The sequence below is a fragment of the Juglans regia genome, chromosome 16 (genome assembly GCF_001411555.2).
Source record: "Juglans regia cultivar Chandler chromosome 16, Walnut 2.0, whole genome shotgun sequence".
NCBI classification, from domain to species: Eukaryota; Viridiplantae; Streptophyta; class Magnoliopsida; order Fagales; family Juglandaceae; genus Juglans; species Juglans regia.
This window is the reverse complement of record NC_049916.1, coordinates 4930751-4947543: the sequence shown is the minus strand read 5'-3', so window position 1 is coordinate 4947543 and position 16793 is coordinate 4930751. Positions and strand designations below refer to the sequence as shown.

The window sequence follows — 16793 nt, the reverse complement described above, 5'->3', positions numbered from 1 at the left end:
GTTGTGGAAACTACCACAATGAGATTTCGAGAAATCTCAGTAAGTAAAAAAGCAACATACAAACAAACAACATTAGCATATAAAGGCAAACCATGAGACGAATGTATGAACATGTACTTGACCCAAAACTTAACTCTTGCAATTTTGACTTTCAGAAACATATAACATAGATCTCTTGACATTTCAATAAAACCTCTTTTTCGTTTTCACATTAAACAATTCATTATACATCTTTTACTTATTACCTTTTCACTTCTTATAACATATGATCATATACTTTACGGCTCCTCTATGCACCGTGGGCTCACTGCTAGTTACCACATCACCTTACTACCTATTTGAATGAGGTGACTACATCAGAGTCCTTTCCATATGCTGGAGTTCGCCATTTTCACATTCACCGCATATAATCACATGTGGCACCCATTAGTTTTAGGTGCTACACCACTCTGGAACCCTTTAGAAGGATTTATTCGAGGTCTGCCGACCGTACTTCATCACCCAGGGGCTACCACTTCAATTTATGAACTCCAGAGTGGACAGATGAGTTCCACTAGGACATTATTATATCCTAGCATTTAGGGTCGTGATAAAACAAAACAAACTTTTTCCTTCAAAAACAGTACATAACCCGAAATGCATGTGACATGAACTTGTAACTCTTTTTTTTAATGGACCATATGAACATGTAGATGCTAAGGACTATGTAATCATATGAAAATATCATGCGACACATTTGAAATTTCATGAAAATTTTAGAACATGCAGTTTACTTGATACAAAATCATTGGCAATATCATTTGATATATACCAAGGCACGAAACAATTTTAAAAACCCAATAACTATGCATGACCGAGTTATAAAAAGCACATAATCATGACCATCTTCATGTAAAATCGATTACAGAGCATGATACACAAGGAACAATTTCTCAATCTCTACGTCTAAGCATGGCTGAATCATCAAGAGCACACAATCATGGAAACCATCATGTGAAAACGATAACAATGCATAGTATAGCGAGAGGTTCCATCAACCAACACTAGTTCATATGTTAACAACAACAATGCAAAGTTTACACGACATATACGAACATTATCTGAGGGTAGGTTGAGAGTCTACTTACAAAAATTAAAAGTAAGATAACATGTCAAGCAAGCTATAAAAAAATTTGTTTAATAAATTAGATATAATAAAAACATAAACCCTTATCTGATGTGTCTGTGGATGTGCTAGGGATTTCTCTTTCTTGTCCGTGGAAGCAGTCCAAGCATTCGACCTAAAGGCCCATGGTCTAACGGTGGTCGTGTTTCCCTTGACCAAGGCTAGGTCTTGGGTTTTTAAATGTGTACATGGTGTGGGTGTAATGTTCATGCCATGCTTTGTGGTCAAGATTCATTGAAAGCAAGTAAGAGATCACGACTTGTTCTATCTAGTAGTGATTGAAGACCTTGTCTTCGTTCCAAGCTTACAACCCTAGTTTCGGTCTCCTTCCTTGGAAACCCTAGTCCCCAAGAAACCTCTAAATGTATGGCCAAATGTTTGTGTGATGATGGAGTTTTCCTCAAAACCGAGCCCTAGTAGCTCCATTACCCTCGTGTTAGTGTGTGAATATGGGTAATGAGAGTTTATTTTATCGTTTGGCTCCTTCTTAAAGAGGTGGCTCCTAGCTCCTAGCTCATTTCCTTACTTGTGGTTGGAGGGAAATAGGATTGGTATGGTGTTTGTGGCATTTTGCTTGGAGAGAAAATGAAGAGAAACAGAAACTAGATTGGTCGTGTGAGAGGAGAAGAAGAAGAAAAGCAAGTTATGAGAATAAAAAATGGCATCAAAAGACCTCTTAGCTATCAACCCCCGTTCCCTTTTATATGTCCCTTTGTTTTTCTCACACAATTCCCTCATTGGGAACATAAGAACCCTATGCATGGGCACGATGTGGCATGCCCTTCATCATTTGGCCAAACCCCTTCATTTTCCCCTTATGATCATTACTTTCTTTGAAAAATCAAAGGACTCTACAAGCTTTCATGACAAGTGGCGTGTTCATACTAAAAAACTGAAACCCTAATGTCCCTTTGGTGTCCCTCCTATGCGTTTAGATTCAATGAAGTTTCAGGCATTCAAGTCTTTTTACAGAAACCCTAAACAAATATTTAGGGTTGGGAATGTGCATGCTTGCCATTTGGCAAGTGGCGTGTGTGGGTGTGTGTGTGATAGCTACCCCTCTCTCTTTCTCAATTCCTACAAAGATTTCTTCTAGAATCTTGGAGTTGCGTGTGTGTGGCTTCCCTATGCAACCTTTCTCCTCCCTTATCATTACCTTCTTCTAGAATATCCCTATCCTAGGTGCATGAATGACACTTGGAAAATTAGTGGTTGTCTTTTATTGGATAGACGTGAAGCCCTTTGGCCGAAACCCTAAAGCCTTTTGGGAATGTGTGCTTGAGACCATTGGCATCCCTCATGCGCCTTTTCCCCTTTTTTTTTCCCATGCTTCTATTCATCTTCCCCAAGTGTCTCTCTTAGAAACTCTCAATGCGTGACAAGTGGCGTGGGAAAGGATGGTGGTTTGTGGTGGTTGAGACTCCTAGGAACTAGGATTTTTTGTGTTCTAGGTGCCCCTCATGATTAGATGCTTCTAGCACTTCTCTTGGCCGAAATCCTAAGGCTCTCTTAGGATTTCATGCCTTTGATTTGTGGTAACCCTAGGTGCCTCTTCCTTTCCAAAATCATTGCACAATATTTTTGGAAATTTTCAAAATCTCGTGGGAGATGTGTAGGGGTCTTTTGGGTTATCGAAACCCTAACTCTCTCACTTCCTTTACCCCATTTCACGTCTAAGTCCATTGTGTCTAGTGGGTGGGATGTGCATGCGTGACACATTGCAAGTGATTGGTGAGAAGGGCATGTGCCCTCTATGTGCCAACCCTTCCACACTCCTCTCTTCTTTTGGCTTCTTTTAGAAGCTCTCCCGCATGGTTGCCAAGTGGTGACGAGGTACTTACCAAGAAAGCATTTTTCCTAGGTTTCAAATGATGGGATTTCTAGGGAAAGAGCAAAATATTCTTTTCCTCTTCCCAAGTTGGAGTCACGTGCCCTAACCTTAGTTAGGGTTTTGCCTATTCCTCAATTGTCCTTCTTTGGGCCGAATACCACATAGGCCTTTGGGCCTCAAGTGGGCTTGGACGCCTAGGCTGATAGGCCCCAGTGATCTCTTAAGGACTCCAACTAGTTAAACATTAGGCCAGAAATTCTAATTAAACTAAAATTAAAATAAATAATATAAGTGCATAATTTGGCAAAAAAAAATCTCGGGTCGTCACATCCTCTCCCCCTTAAGAGAAGATTTCATCCAAAATCTGTATCGTAACCATTCACTCGAGAACAACTTGCTACAAGAATAAAGGTGCCAATGATACTTGAAATCTTACCTCTCTTACTGGCTGTCGTGGAATCCTCAGATAATGAGGGGGATGGTACCTCATCCTCCCTTTTTGTTACTGAGTCTTGTGACATATAGAATATCGCGTCCAAATTGTAATTGTAATAAATATTAACCCTCATCTCATTAAGTTTACATTCTATTGCAAGCTTAGTATCTTCTATGGGCTGACCCTAATTACGGAGACGAATACAATCCGTAGAGGTATTTGAGGTCTCGAAAGGTTTATACCTACTAGCACGAACTTCTGTAGCGCATTTGGTCTCTACCTCTTGATTAAACTCGAACAATTGCATCCTTGTAGCATCCTTCAAGACTATCGGGTGGTGTGGTGGTTGTCGTTCTTCATTCAGTAATGTTCGCTGCAGAAAAATGTTTCATTTACCATCCGCATCCATCACATGAGTGTGATGATGCTCGAATCTCTCCATTTGTTGCCAATGAGCTACCATCATTCGATTTCTTCTTTCGTGTTAGTTTTTGCGACTACGCTCTCGTCTGGCTACTGACAATGCGGACATAGGTGCAATTTTTCTAGTTCATGACATGCTCTGTTTTAAGGGTATGGTATGCGTATACAACGTTACTAACAACAACAAAAGATAAAAAAATCAGACAAAATCTTTTATTCAAACATGCAAGAGTATAATCAGTCAGACATAGAATTCCTAGCAATTAGATGAATCTAAGAATGAGGGTATTTAGTCCTCATTGAGTCTTTTCTTTCCCAAGTTACTTATTAGAAGTCCGGATTATTCCAAAGCACTTTAATTAGAGGTATCTTTTAATTCCTTAGTTCTTGTTCTTTACAATCCATAATCTACACAGGACATTCCTCATATGATAGGTTGGGTCAGAGTTGAACACTATTGGGCTCCATCACGATTGGTCGTCTTTCGGTCGGCAAATCCAATCTATGTGCCACAGATCCAATTCGTCCCACGACTTCGTAAGGTCGTACATACCGGGGACTCAACTTCCTTTTCTTGCCAAATCGGACCACTCCATTCATCGGCGATACTTTAACATATACCCAGTCTCCTACAGCAAATTCCAAGTTTCTTCGTCGATTGTCAGCATAACTTTTTGATCGATTATGGGTCGCTTGCATAATTTCTTTGATTAATGCTACTTGCTTTTGAACTTTTTGTAGATATTCGAGCCCTAGTATCTTCCTTTCTCCTACTTCGTCCCAATATAACGAGGACCTACATTTTCTTCCGTATAGTGCCTTGTAAGGTGCCATTTGAATTGTGGCCTGAAAACTTGTTGTAGGAAAATTCTATCAAAGGTAAGTGACTTTCCTAATCGCCACTTAATTCCAATACATATGCTCGCAACATATCTTTCAACATTTGTATTGTACGTTCAATCTATCTATTGGTCTACAGATGATACGCGCTACTAAACCACAAATTGGTGCCTAGTAATTTTTGCAGACTTTGCCAGAATCGTGAAGTGAATTGAGTATTTCTGTTTAACACTAAGGACTTGGGTACTCCGTGGAGTTGAACTATCTCTTTAACATATATTTGGGAGAGCTTATCCAAAGAGTGTATATTAGCTATGGGCAGAAAGTGTGCACTCTTCATCAACTTGTCGACTACAAGCCAAATGGAGTTCTTCCCTGAAGATATTCTTGGCAAACCTATCGCAAAATCCATGGATATATCTTTCCACTTTCATTCTGGGATTGGTAATGACTGCAATTCTCCAGATGGCCTTTGGTGTTCAGCCTTTACCAGGGGTGTAACTGGTCTGGTTTTGGACAAATTTTAGAACTGAACCGGTATACACCGATATTGAGTTTTGAAGAACTGATAACGCACCGGTTACACACCTAAATAGACACTTTCGGTTTTATCGGTTTGATTTGAATTTTCGGTTTTAATCATCTATCCTAAAAAAACTGTTGCCATGTAAAAGACCTACTACTATAAGAAACCTACTACAAAAAAAAAAAAAAAAAACTTGCTATAAAAATATAAAATCTGCTATAATGAAAAATTTGCTATAGAAAAATCTGCTATAAAAATATAACAAAAATTTGCTACAAATACTATACTATAATACTATACTATTACTAATACTATATACTATACTAATACTATAATATAATTATCTCCATTTATATAGTTATTTATATTATTATATATAGTGGATTACTAATAGTGATATACTAATAATAATAGTCTTTTAACTATTAATACATTAGTGTCTAATTATGTATGTTAGTGATAATATGCTAGTGATAATATGTTAGTGTCTAACTTATTTATATATTTAATTATACATGTTAGTGATAATAATTAATATGCTAGTGGTTACATATATGCTAGTGATAATATATTATATGATGGTTACATATACTTTTTATGTGAGTGTATATGATCAAATATATAGAAATGTATTTATGAAAAAGAATATATATTATAATTTATTATGCCATAAAATGTTAATAACATATATAATATAAAAAATATTTGAGCGATGCTATATACAGTCCTCTTTAGAGGACTGTATTGCAGTCCCAATGTGTAAATGACTAAACAGACCCCATTTTACAGCAGGAAATGGCCACATTACCCTTCTATTCAGTCTAAAGCAAAAAAGACGAAAACATTTGAATCTCTCCTTCTGCAACACGCCTCGCGGCCCTGACCAAATCTCCACCATCATCAACCACCACAATCCAATCTCTTCCACCATTGACAGAACAACCGATGGTGGAGTTACATACTGAAAGTTTTTTTTTTTTTTTTTCGATTTTTGGTGTCTTCCACATATTTTGGTTAATATCTGTTGTCTTACACATATTTGGTGCCTTACGCGTTGCGTCGTTGTTTTCTTTCCAAAAGTTTGGAGTCTTACGCATCTTTGTGTCCAAGTTGATCTACTATAATAATAAAAAATTATTATTAGACCTAGCTAGTAATTTTTAGCTGATCTGCTATCAACCCATTATGACTTAATATGTGTTATTATTGAAAAAAACAAAAAGTGAAACAGATGATCAAAAGAAAGCAACGAGTTACTTTTTGTCTTTTAGGTGATGATCCCTACAACATGCTTGCTTTTCATCTTCAGCATTACCAGAAGAAGGAAGTAAATGCAAGGTAAATGATGGATAAAACAGCAACGACGACGACGACAGATTGGTGGAGATAAACTTGGGACACTGTGACACTTGGAGGGGAAGGATATTCAGAAGGGGAGGGATTCGGAAGGTAACTCAGAAGGGGGGGTTGCAGTTTCATTTTAATGAAACACTGCGTTTCATTTTAATGAAACACTGCGTTTCATTAAGCCTGCAATGCAGTCCCCACTCGGGGACTGCAATAAGAATTTTCCAAAATATTTTATATAATATATATACAAACTGGTCCAGGTGCTAGAAAAAGAGAAATCGGAACCAGATCGGTTCCGGCCAATTTTTTAAAAGATGAAACCGGTACCGGACCGAATCAACCGGTTCGGGTTGGTTCACCGGTTTACCGGTTTTTATTTTCACCCCTAGCCTTTACGAATTGGCAAACTAGGCATTTTGCCACAAATTCTGCTACGTTCTTCTTCTTAATGAGTAGTATTGCTAGCTTTTTCTTAAATAATATAATATTATTAATATCAATAGAAAAAGAAACACTACATATCAAGATGATTGATGAAAAGATCAAAGATGAATTGGGGAATTAAATTGTACTAAATAATAAATGGTTTGGCCACATATATAATTTATTAATTAGCGCTTAATAATTCTAAGAAAAGGGTGGACGGATTTCTTTGAATCATATCTTAGAAGACCTTATAATTGTAAGAAATGTTCTCACATGATTTTTTTGTTGGCAAAAAATAATTGGAATAAAGGGTAATAGGAGTACTGAGACGACATGCTTCTCAGGAGGAGGATGGAAGACAACCCGTAATTTGTTAACTATTGTAACTTTAATAATGGTTTACCTTCTGGTTTATCAATATGGCATTAAAATCTTGTGGATCCTGCATGAGTCAATGTTGATGGTTGGGTTGATCGTGGAAGTGGATTTATGGGTCGATTAATAAAGAAAGAAAAACTCTATTTATAAGTCAATGTAGATAACATATTTAGTAAAGTATTTATGTGGTATAATTTGATTTGAAAGAGAGATTCTAAAATTTAAATCTTATAAATCAAATCTTATTATTTAAATGATACGAATTGTGTGATCTACACGCCGAATTGAGAATAGAATAACTCATAAAGATAAGATAGTTTGTATTATTTGGATTAGGTGTTGTGCATAAGGTCGTGTGGAGGCCTTTGAGGATGATGTCATATTACTTTGCCAACAATTTGTGCAACATGATTTATATAATGACTATTTTTTATATAATTTTTTAATGTGTCACTTAATGGTAGTTGGATGGTCTAAAGATGGCATGAGAATGAGAATCATATAATATCTGATGGAAGATCAAAGGAAATAAATAGATAAAGATTTGCGTGGTTTAACATTAGAACTTATGTCAACAAGTCGTTAGAGAGGACAAGACAAAGAATACATGGTGAAATCCTTAAACTCATTTCAATGGATTTTCCTCTTTTTTCTTGCTCAAATAAACATCTTTTATATTCTTCTCTTATTTTGTTTCCTACTCTATATATGTTTTGTAGGTTCAACCTTATGATTATTTTAGTTGGTGTAATTTCTTTTTGTCAAGATTGGTTAGGCAAACTTACCCAAAAAAGATTGGTTAGGAAGGCGTGCACAAGATAGAGTTGAATTTGTTCAATACATGCTTGATATGCAAATAACCCATATATCCTAGTGGTGCATGCATGAATCTAAACACCCTAATCTAATCTTACCAAAAAGGACAAACCATCTCAATTTCTCCTCTCCGCCCACATGATGAATTAGTTTCCAAAACTTGTTAAAGATATCTCAGTTTAAAAATTAAAGCCTAAATCTTGGTTTGCAACCTTCTTAAGGTAAAGCCCCCACCTAATATTACCTCATCATTTCAATCATTTGCGACACCCACAAGGAATATTATTAAGGGCTTGCTTGTTGGTTGCTTGTCAGCTTCCCACCATACAAAACTCTATCCTTTGCCATGTCCAATGAGAGATGAACGTTCCTAATTACTTTTCCATATATATAAAGCAATTAGGTTTGATGTAAAAAAATTCTATAATTATCACTTTATACATTTTTATGGTAAAACCTTATCAAATTGATTTAGAAATGATGTCATACATATATGTGTGTGTGGGCGCGCGCGCATTAAAAAATTACTGATCAATAGTTTCTTAAGTTATTCGGATTTTGAAAGTTTCAAATAGAAGATAGATAGATACATAGAACAAGTTATGCAACATTTATTGTCATCCAAATGAATGAGTAATAAATTATGTAACACTCATTTTATGTATCTCTTTCTCTCACTTTTTAAAAGATTTTTGTTTCATGTATCTATTTCTCTCACTTTTTAAAAGATTTTGGTGGAGCTAACTAAAATAATAATAAAAACAATTTGTAGATCATAGCTTGAAGTAGTTTTCAATTCGTCCTTCCGCCTCTCCCAGACCAAGGAAGAGAAAAGATTTCGAGGATAATGTTTAGAGTAATGTTACACAATCTCCACACATCATATTTTTTTAAATTTTAGATTTTAAAATTTTTTTTAAATTTTTTTTTTGAGTTTATTATTTTTAAATTAATTGAATTCTTCTATTCATTATTCATACATTAAATATTTGATAAAAGAAAAAAAAAGAAAAATTAGAAAAAATGTGATGTGTGGAAGTTGTGTGAATAATAAGAGATTATGTAGATTTTTTATAATGAATACACAAAATAGGCACCACGTGTCCTTGCAATGTCTGGCTAATTAGATATTTATGTGAAACACCGAGTCAGTGATCCATATAACTTCATATTTGAATTTATATAAAGATTTTAAAGAATGAGTGGAATTATAAATAATAGGAGAAAAAAAAGAAGAAGAAAGAAAACAAAAATTGTTGGTTTGTATGCCCAAAATGTTTAGGAAAATACTATTATGCCCACTCTATTTGACACTTCCATTTAATCGCTTGTCATTTTTTTTTTTTTTACTTAGTGATTAAAGAAGTGATTTTAAATGTATTAATGTATTTTTTTTAAATATATTTAAATATGTTAAAAAATGTGAAAAAAAAAACTTTTTTACGCCGGGCAGTAAGCCCAACGGTCAAAAGATGGGGTGGCATAGTAGCCGCACCCAAATGTTTAAGGGATGGTTTGGTTACATAAAACCAAACTATTTCATCTCATCTCATCATTACAACTTTTCTAAATTTTCACATAAAATATAATAAACAATTCAACTTTTTCAAATTCTAAAATAAAAATAATATTAAAAATTTATATTACAACAATATTTTATTCAACTTTCAACAAAACATCTCATTTTATCTGAACTGCGTAACCAATAAAGCCAAAACCAATATGAGAATATATCATTCATAAACAATGTTTATACGACATTTATAATATTTAAATTTGTAGATTTTTTTTACAAATCAAATTCTGCCACATCAATAATATAAAATGTGTGTTTACACACTAGCTTATAAATATAATTTTTCATGTTTAAAATACTCTAGAAACTCAAATTCTCTAGAGCTCTCAAAATATATTATTGCATAGAATTCTCTATTTTTCTTATGATTATGTAATTGAGATTTTCTAACTCGCGCGGACATTTTATTTGATATATAGATAATTCTATGTGATTGAATACTTGAATTTTTTTTTTTCTAAAAAAAATCATGATATTAGAAATTAAATTGTTGAGAAGGTAACAATATACATGCCATAATTTTCTGGGTTATTTTCTTTCTCATGAGAGTGTATAGATTAGACTGGTTGTGAGAATAATAATTTTAACAGTTATTCTATTATTTAAAAAAATAAATAAATAGTTAAGAGTCTGATGACTTAATGACATATGATAAGGTTTTTTAAATGAAAAATCTGGATTCGAAACATCACACTCTCTTTATTAAATAAATAAATAAAAGGAGAACAAAATTACAAAAGAAAATATTTTTCACCATGAAAAATGCTATTTTTTTTTTGTGAGAAAAATATAGAAATATTGAAAATGTGTTTGTAGCCATATTTATTCAACAAATTAAGAAAGATGAATAAAACGTTTATTACGTAGGAAATCACACGTGAACCGCACCCATCCCACTTCCCATCACCACTACGTGGACCAAGCTGTCGTATTCAGATCCAACTGTATCAAAGGAGAGAGGGAGATTATCCCTTAAACGACCACCCTATACCGACGATCCTAAAATTATCCTAAAATTATTTACCCATTTTTCTAACCAAATTAATTGTTAGAAATATATATATTTTTTCTTTTAACAATTCCACTATTTTTCGTAATCATTATTATATGCTCAAATTATTGATTAAAAAATAATTTAGATATTAGAAATGAATAATTTTATATATAATTTTAAAATATATAAATATTACGTATTCATTTTAAAAAAGAATGAAATTCACGATTTATTATTAAAAAATTAATTTTTTCATGTAAATCTTATATTTATTAATTTTTTTTTAAAATACCCGAAATTTATACATTCAAATATCATTTCTCATTTGGAGCACTGTAAAAGAAATACAGAGTTCAAAATTTAGAATAATATAAATACGTAAAATAAGCTCAAAATATTTATAGTTATCAACTTTAATTTTCTGAAAATTAATAAACTCTTTTATCTCTGTTTTTTTTTATTTAATAAAAAAAAGTTAAAAATCCCGAGGACTGAATTATCCTCTTTCCTGAAAAGCAGGTCCCTTTGGCTTGCCTCTGGAAAAGTTACGAATACCTTTGACAGGTTAAAGAAAACGACCAGGGGTACTTTCGTAAATGAGTGTGTACCTGAAGGCTGAAAATACATCCAATTCCAATTTCCATCCACCCCCAGAAAAGAAAGTGTTTTCGAGTGTTGAGTTTGTGCTGTGTCTTGTCTCTGTGTGGACTTGATAAGAGACAGCAAACCCAACCCGAAATAATTTGGTTTCTGTTCTGTAAATTCTTTTCTACTCTTCTTTCTTTCTTTCTAGTTCTTTCTTCTGCATCACCCACTTCATCTTCATCCCTTCTTCTTCTTCTTTCATTTGCTGTTTCTGAAATAAGGGAAGAAGAAGTTGACCGATGGTATACTGATCTGAAACATCTTGGACATTCTCTTACAATGTCAGCAATTTAGCGGCCCCGTATTCAAGGGAACTCGCCTCTGTCTCACTTTATCTGCTACAACAATCAATTTCGACATCTCCACAACCATGTCATCCAAATCCAAGTAACTTCACTCGACCCTTCATCTCTCTTGAATTTTCTCACTCAATAACAGTTTTCTTTAATGTCACTCTTTGGAGATCTGGTTTTGTATCTTTATGTTGTTTTATTCGCTGGTTTGTCTGAAATATTTTAGAAGATCAGTGGGTGACATCAATTCGAGTTTTTTTTTTCTGTATTTGGAAGATTAATTGGCTGGATCTGTTGTTTATAATCTCTTTTGAGATTCTTATGCATCTTTGCATCAATTTTAGGAGAGAGTATTTCTCTCCACTGCCTTTTTCTATCGTCTTTCGCAGTTCTGGTTTTTTTTTTTAATGGGGTTTCTTCATTTCCTGGTTCTTAATCTTGATCCAAGGTCATTGGTGTTTTTTTTCTGGTGAATTCTGTACATATTTACTTGGATCTGACCTTGAACAATTTATTTCCCGAACATCAGATATAGTTTATATCAAATATATAATCTTGCTCCTTGTTTCAGTGCTTCTATTTTTCAGTTTGAGTTATATTTGCTGTTTTTTTTTTTCTGACGGCGAGTTTTTGTATAAAGTTCCCGTTTTTGGCTTAGATCCATCTGTACTTTTTTAAGTTTCCAGTTGTGTTCTTGCACATGATTATGGTTGGTACATCTCCCATTTCCTATCCAATTCAAAGCATTCTCAATACGGTTCTATATTTATGTGACTTTGCACTTGACAGGTCTACTTTATCCGCAACTCCTCACAAAGCATCACCGGCAACTCCAAAAGTTAGTAGACCAAGCAGGGGAGTAGCTAAATCAGAATCTGATTCAGCCTCTCCTTTGCAGAATCCACGCCTTTCAGCTGATCGGTCCCCGCGATCGGTTACTTCCAAACCCACCACTGAGCGTCGATCATCAAGAGCCGCTACCATTACCCCACCTGAAGTAAGACTTACAATCACATTTCAAATGCTATTTATTTGAAGCATGTTTTTCCATTTCAAAGGTTGGGATTTTGAATTCTAAAAGCTTTGAGATGAGAACAGAAGACCATCGCAGTTTATTTCTTCACTCTTCTTAGACAGAATGAAATATCCAGGAAAATACCTTTGTAATGTTCTGGAATGAACTGCTAAAGAGTTAGTTTCGTAAATGGACTGCCAAGTGTGACTTTCATTTCATGTTTTGTTCGTTTATTTCTTGAAATGGGAAGAGATTCTCCCTTTGTATGCCCTTTGGGACGAGCAATCTGTATATTGATATGCATCATTGTCTTGAGTTTTCAGAAGCAACCTACACGGATTGCAAAGGGATCAGAATTACAGGTGCAATTGAATGCTGTTCAGGAAGATCTAAAGAAAGCAAAGGAACAGATAGCTTTGGTTGAGAAGGAGAAGACAAAAGCCATTGATGAATTAAAAGAAGCACAAAGAGTTGCCGAAGAAGCAAATGAGAAACTCAGGGAGGCTTTGGTGGCTCAAAAGCGAGCTGAGGAGAATTCAGAAATTGATAAGTTCCGGGCTGTTGAGCTGGAGCAGGCAGGAATTGAGGTAGCCCAGAAGAAGGAAGAGGAATGGCAGAAAGAACTTGAAGCTGTGAGGAACCAACATGCTATGGATGTGGCATCTCTTCTCTCTACCACTCAGGAGCTTCAAAGATTAAAGCAGGAACTGACCATGACATGCGATGCAAAGAACCAGGCGCTTAGCCATGCTGATGATGCGACAAAGATTGCTGAGATTCACGCTGAGAAAGTGGAGATTCTCTCAGCTGAGTTGACCCGGTTGAAGGCCTTGCTTGATTCAAAGCTTGAAACTGAGGCCACTGAAAACAACAAGGTGGTGTTGAAGCTTAAATCAGAGATAGACTCTTTGAAACAAGAGCTTGAGAAAGTGAAAGGTGTCGAGAAGAAGTTGATAGAAAAAGAGGCTTCCATTGAACAACTTAATGTTGAACTAGAAGCTGCAAAGATGGCTGAATCTTATGCTCGTAGTCTAGTGGAGGAGTGGAAAAACAGGGTTGAGGAGTTGGAGACGCAGGTCGAGGAAGCAAATAAGTTGGAAAGATCTGCATCAGAGTCTTTGAATTCAGTCATGAAACAGCTAGAGGGAAACAATGAATTATTGCATGATGCAGAATTTGAAATTTCTTCTCTAAAAGAGAAGGTGGGGTTATTGGAGATTACAATTGGAAGACAGAAAGGGGATCTCAAGGATTCAGAACGACGTCTTGATATGGCCAAGGAAGAAGGTTCTGAGATGGTCAAAAAGGTTGAATCTCTGAAGTCCGAGCTTGACACTCTGAAGGAGGAGAAAGCCCAGGCTTTGAGTAATGAGAAGCTTGCAGCTTCTAATGTTCAGGCCTTATTAGAGGAGAAAGTTGAACTAATTAATAAATTGGAGAATTCCAGGAGTGAAGAAGAGAAGAGCAAGAAGGCTATGGAAAGGTTAGCTTCAGCCTTGCATGAGGTATCTGCAGAAGCAAGAGAAGCGAAAGAAAAATTGTTATCCACTCAAGGTGAACATGAAAACTATGAGACCCAGATAGAAGATCTAAAGCTGGTCTTGAATGCAACAAATGATAAGTACAAAAGCATGATTGATGATGCAAAACATGAAATTTTTCTTCTTACGGATACAGTTCGACAATCCAAGAATGAACTTGAAATCTCCAAGGCTGAGTGGGAGCAAAAAGAACTTCATTTGGTGGATTGTGTTAAGCAATCTGAAGAAGAGAGCTCTTCTCTGGAAAAAGAAATAAATAGGCTGGTGAATTTGCTCAAGCTAACCGAGGAAGAAGCTTGTGCCAGCAAGGAGGAAGAAGCTCAGTTGAAAGAAAGCCTACAGGAAGTTGAAGCCGAGGTAATTAATTTGCAGGAAGCTCTTGGGAAAGAAAAGGCTGGAAACATGAAATTGAAAGAAAGTTTGTTGGACAAAGAAAATGAGTTGCAGAGTATAATTCAAGAAAATGAGGAACTCCGAACTAGGGAAGTTACTTCTCTTCAGAAAGTTGACGAGTTATCTAAGTTACTTGAAGAAGCTATGGCCAAAAAGCAGATAGAAGAAAATGGTGATCTAACTGACAGTGAAAAGGACTATGATTTGCTTCCAAAGGTGGTTGAATTCTCTGAAGAGAATGGACATGCAAAAGAAGAGAAGCCTAAAACGGAGTTTCCAAGTCATCAATGTGATGACCCTGGAAAAGAAAACTTACAGGAAGAAAAGAATTTCTTGAATGAGGAGTCTGAAAAAATGGTTTCTGCCAAAATTGAGAATGGGAATGGAAAACTGGAGGAGGAAAAAGAAGATGACTCGGTGCAAGTTGAGTTTAAGATGTGGGAGAGTTGCAAAATTGAAAAGAAAGAGTTTTCACCCGAGAGAGAAGTGGAGCAGGAATCGTTTGAAGAGGAAGTCGACTCAAGGGTGGTGGGTGGTGAGAGCTTTGATCAGATAAATGGGGTATCGTCTACAGAAAACAATGATGACGGTGGAATCTCACCAACGAAGCAGCAACAACAGAAGAAGAAGAAGAAGCCGTTGCTTGGAAAGTTTGGAAGCCTGCTCAAGAAGAAGGGCACAAGCAAGTAGAGAAACAGACCAGTTTGGCCTAACTTGTGCCCTACTAGCAGGCAAGTATATTTTGGTATTATTTTGTACTTAAATGTGTTTGCTTCATTGTTTTTGCTTCCAAAGAACAGTATAGGTTAAAGAAAAGAAGAGGCTTGTATTATCTTTAGTTTTTTCTTTCTATTTTTTTTTTCCTCAATGTGATTCACCATGTGGGACAGTATCTTGTATGTGATGGAGATTCTATTTCTTTTTTCATTCTGTGTTCATTGCCCTTCTTCTCCAGATTTTATTAAAAGGAGTGTTAATTTGAAATTTTATCTGCATCCGCTGCCACCTCTTCTCTATTCTTAATGCATTGCATAATGCTTTTAATTGTTGCAAAGAGCTTATAAAAAAAGAAAAATATTGTTGCAAAGAGTTGCAAAATGTTTCCTTGATCCACTGCCAACTTTGCGAAATGCAATATCTTAAGTTGAGAAGTGGCTTGGGTATGAGTATGACAGGCTCACATTGTTGGGAAGTTTCAACCTTGCACAAATAAAAGGGATGGTTTAAAATATGAAGAGAAACTCTGTTAGTTGTGTGGGAAAAAAGGCAAAGTGAATCCTCTATCGAGGGCTCGTTTGGATAGTTAGATGAGATGAGATGAGATGAGTATAATAAAATATTGTTAGAATATTATTTTTTAATATTATTATTATTTCAGAATTTGAAAAAGTTGAATTGTTTATTATATTTTATATGAGAATTTAAAAAAATTGTAATGATGAGATGAGATGGATTGAGAGTGTTTCTAGATCTAAATGGGGCCGAGACAAAGAACAACGTTACTCTCCATCCTATATTTTATCAATTCTCAGTCACGTCTTATGATGTGTGAAGTATTTTAAGTGGTTTCATATATCTATCACTTAAATGGGCAGTCCTTAAAATGTGTCATATCAACATCTGTGATTAGAAATGATGAAATCTATGGTGAAAAATAGTATTTCTCATGAGGTACTACTCATCATCTACAAACTCTAATCTCTATTTCAGCATTTCGATGTGTTGGAATGGCAATTGCTCAAGTAATGGTGCATCAGATAACTTATTCAAGAAGCATTGGAAATGTTTCCAACACTTGTTTGATGGATTGTGGTCCCCTTATATGAAGAAGAAAGTTGGCAAAAGCTTTGCCGTTGGATTATGATCATCCTTATCTTAAAAGTCTACAGATTCACATAAACAAAGTGTTAGATGCATGATATTGACAGCAAGGTCTGGACTTGTTTTAATAGTTATTACTCTTTGTAGGTTTGGTCGTAATGGTGGAATAGATCTTTCAACATGTATTCCAATGGCGTATGGAATCATATTCCAGTCAGATTTCCTAAAACACCCTTATGATATCATTATTATTTGCAAATTTATGGCCTATATATTTATATATATTATTCTTTTTTAAATATAAATATATGTCTGTTATATAAT

At 35.1% G+C, this 16793-nt stretch overlaps 1 protein-coding gene across 1 annotated transcript; it reads left to right on the top strand.

Moving 5' to 3' along the window:
- Window positions 1–11423: 11423 nt before the first annotated feature.
- Window positions 11424–15635, top strand: LOC108980652 (WEB family protein At3g02930, chloroplastic-like). Its single transcript, XM_018951654.2, has 3 exons — window positions 11424–11793; window positions 12489–12696; window positions 13038–15635. Exons 1-3 carry the CDS (start codon window positions 11777–11779, stop codon window positions 15336–15338), a joined length of 2526 nt encoding a protein of 841 aa, XP_018807199.2. The 5' UTR covers window positions 11424–11776; the 3' UTR covers window positions 15339–15635.
- Window positions 15636–16793: the final 1158 nt, after the last annotated feature.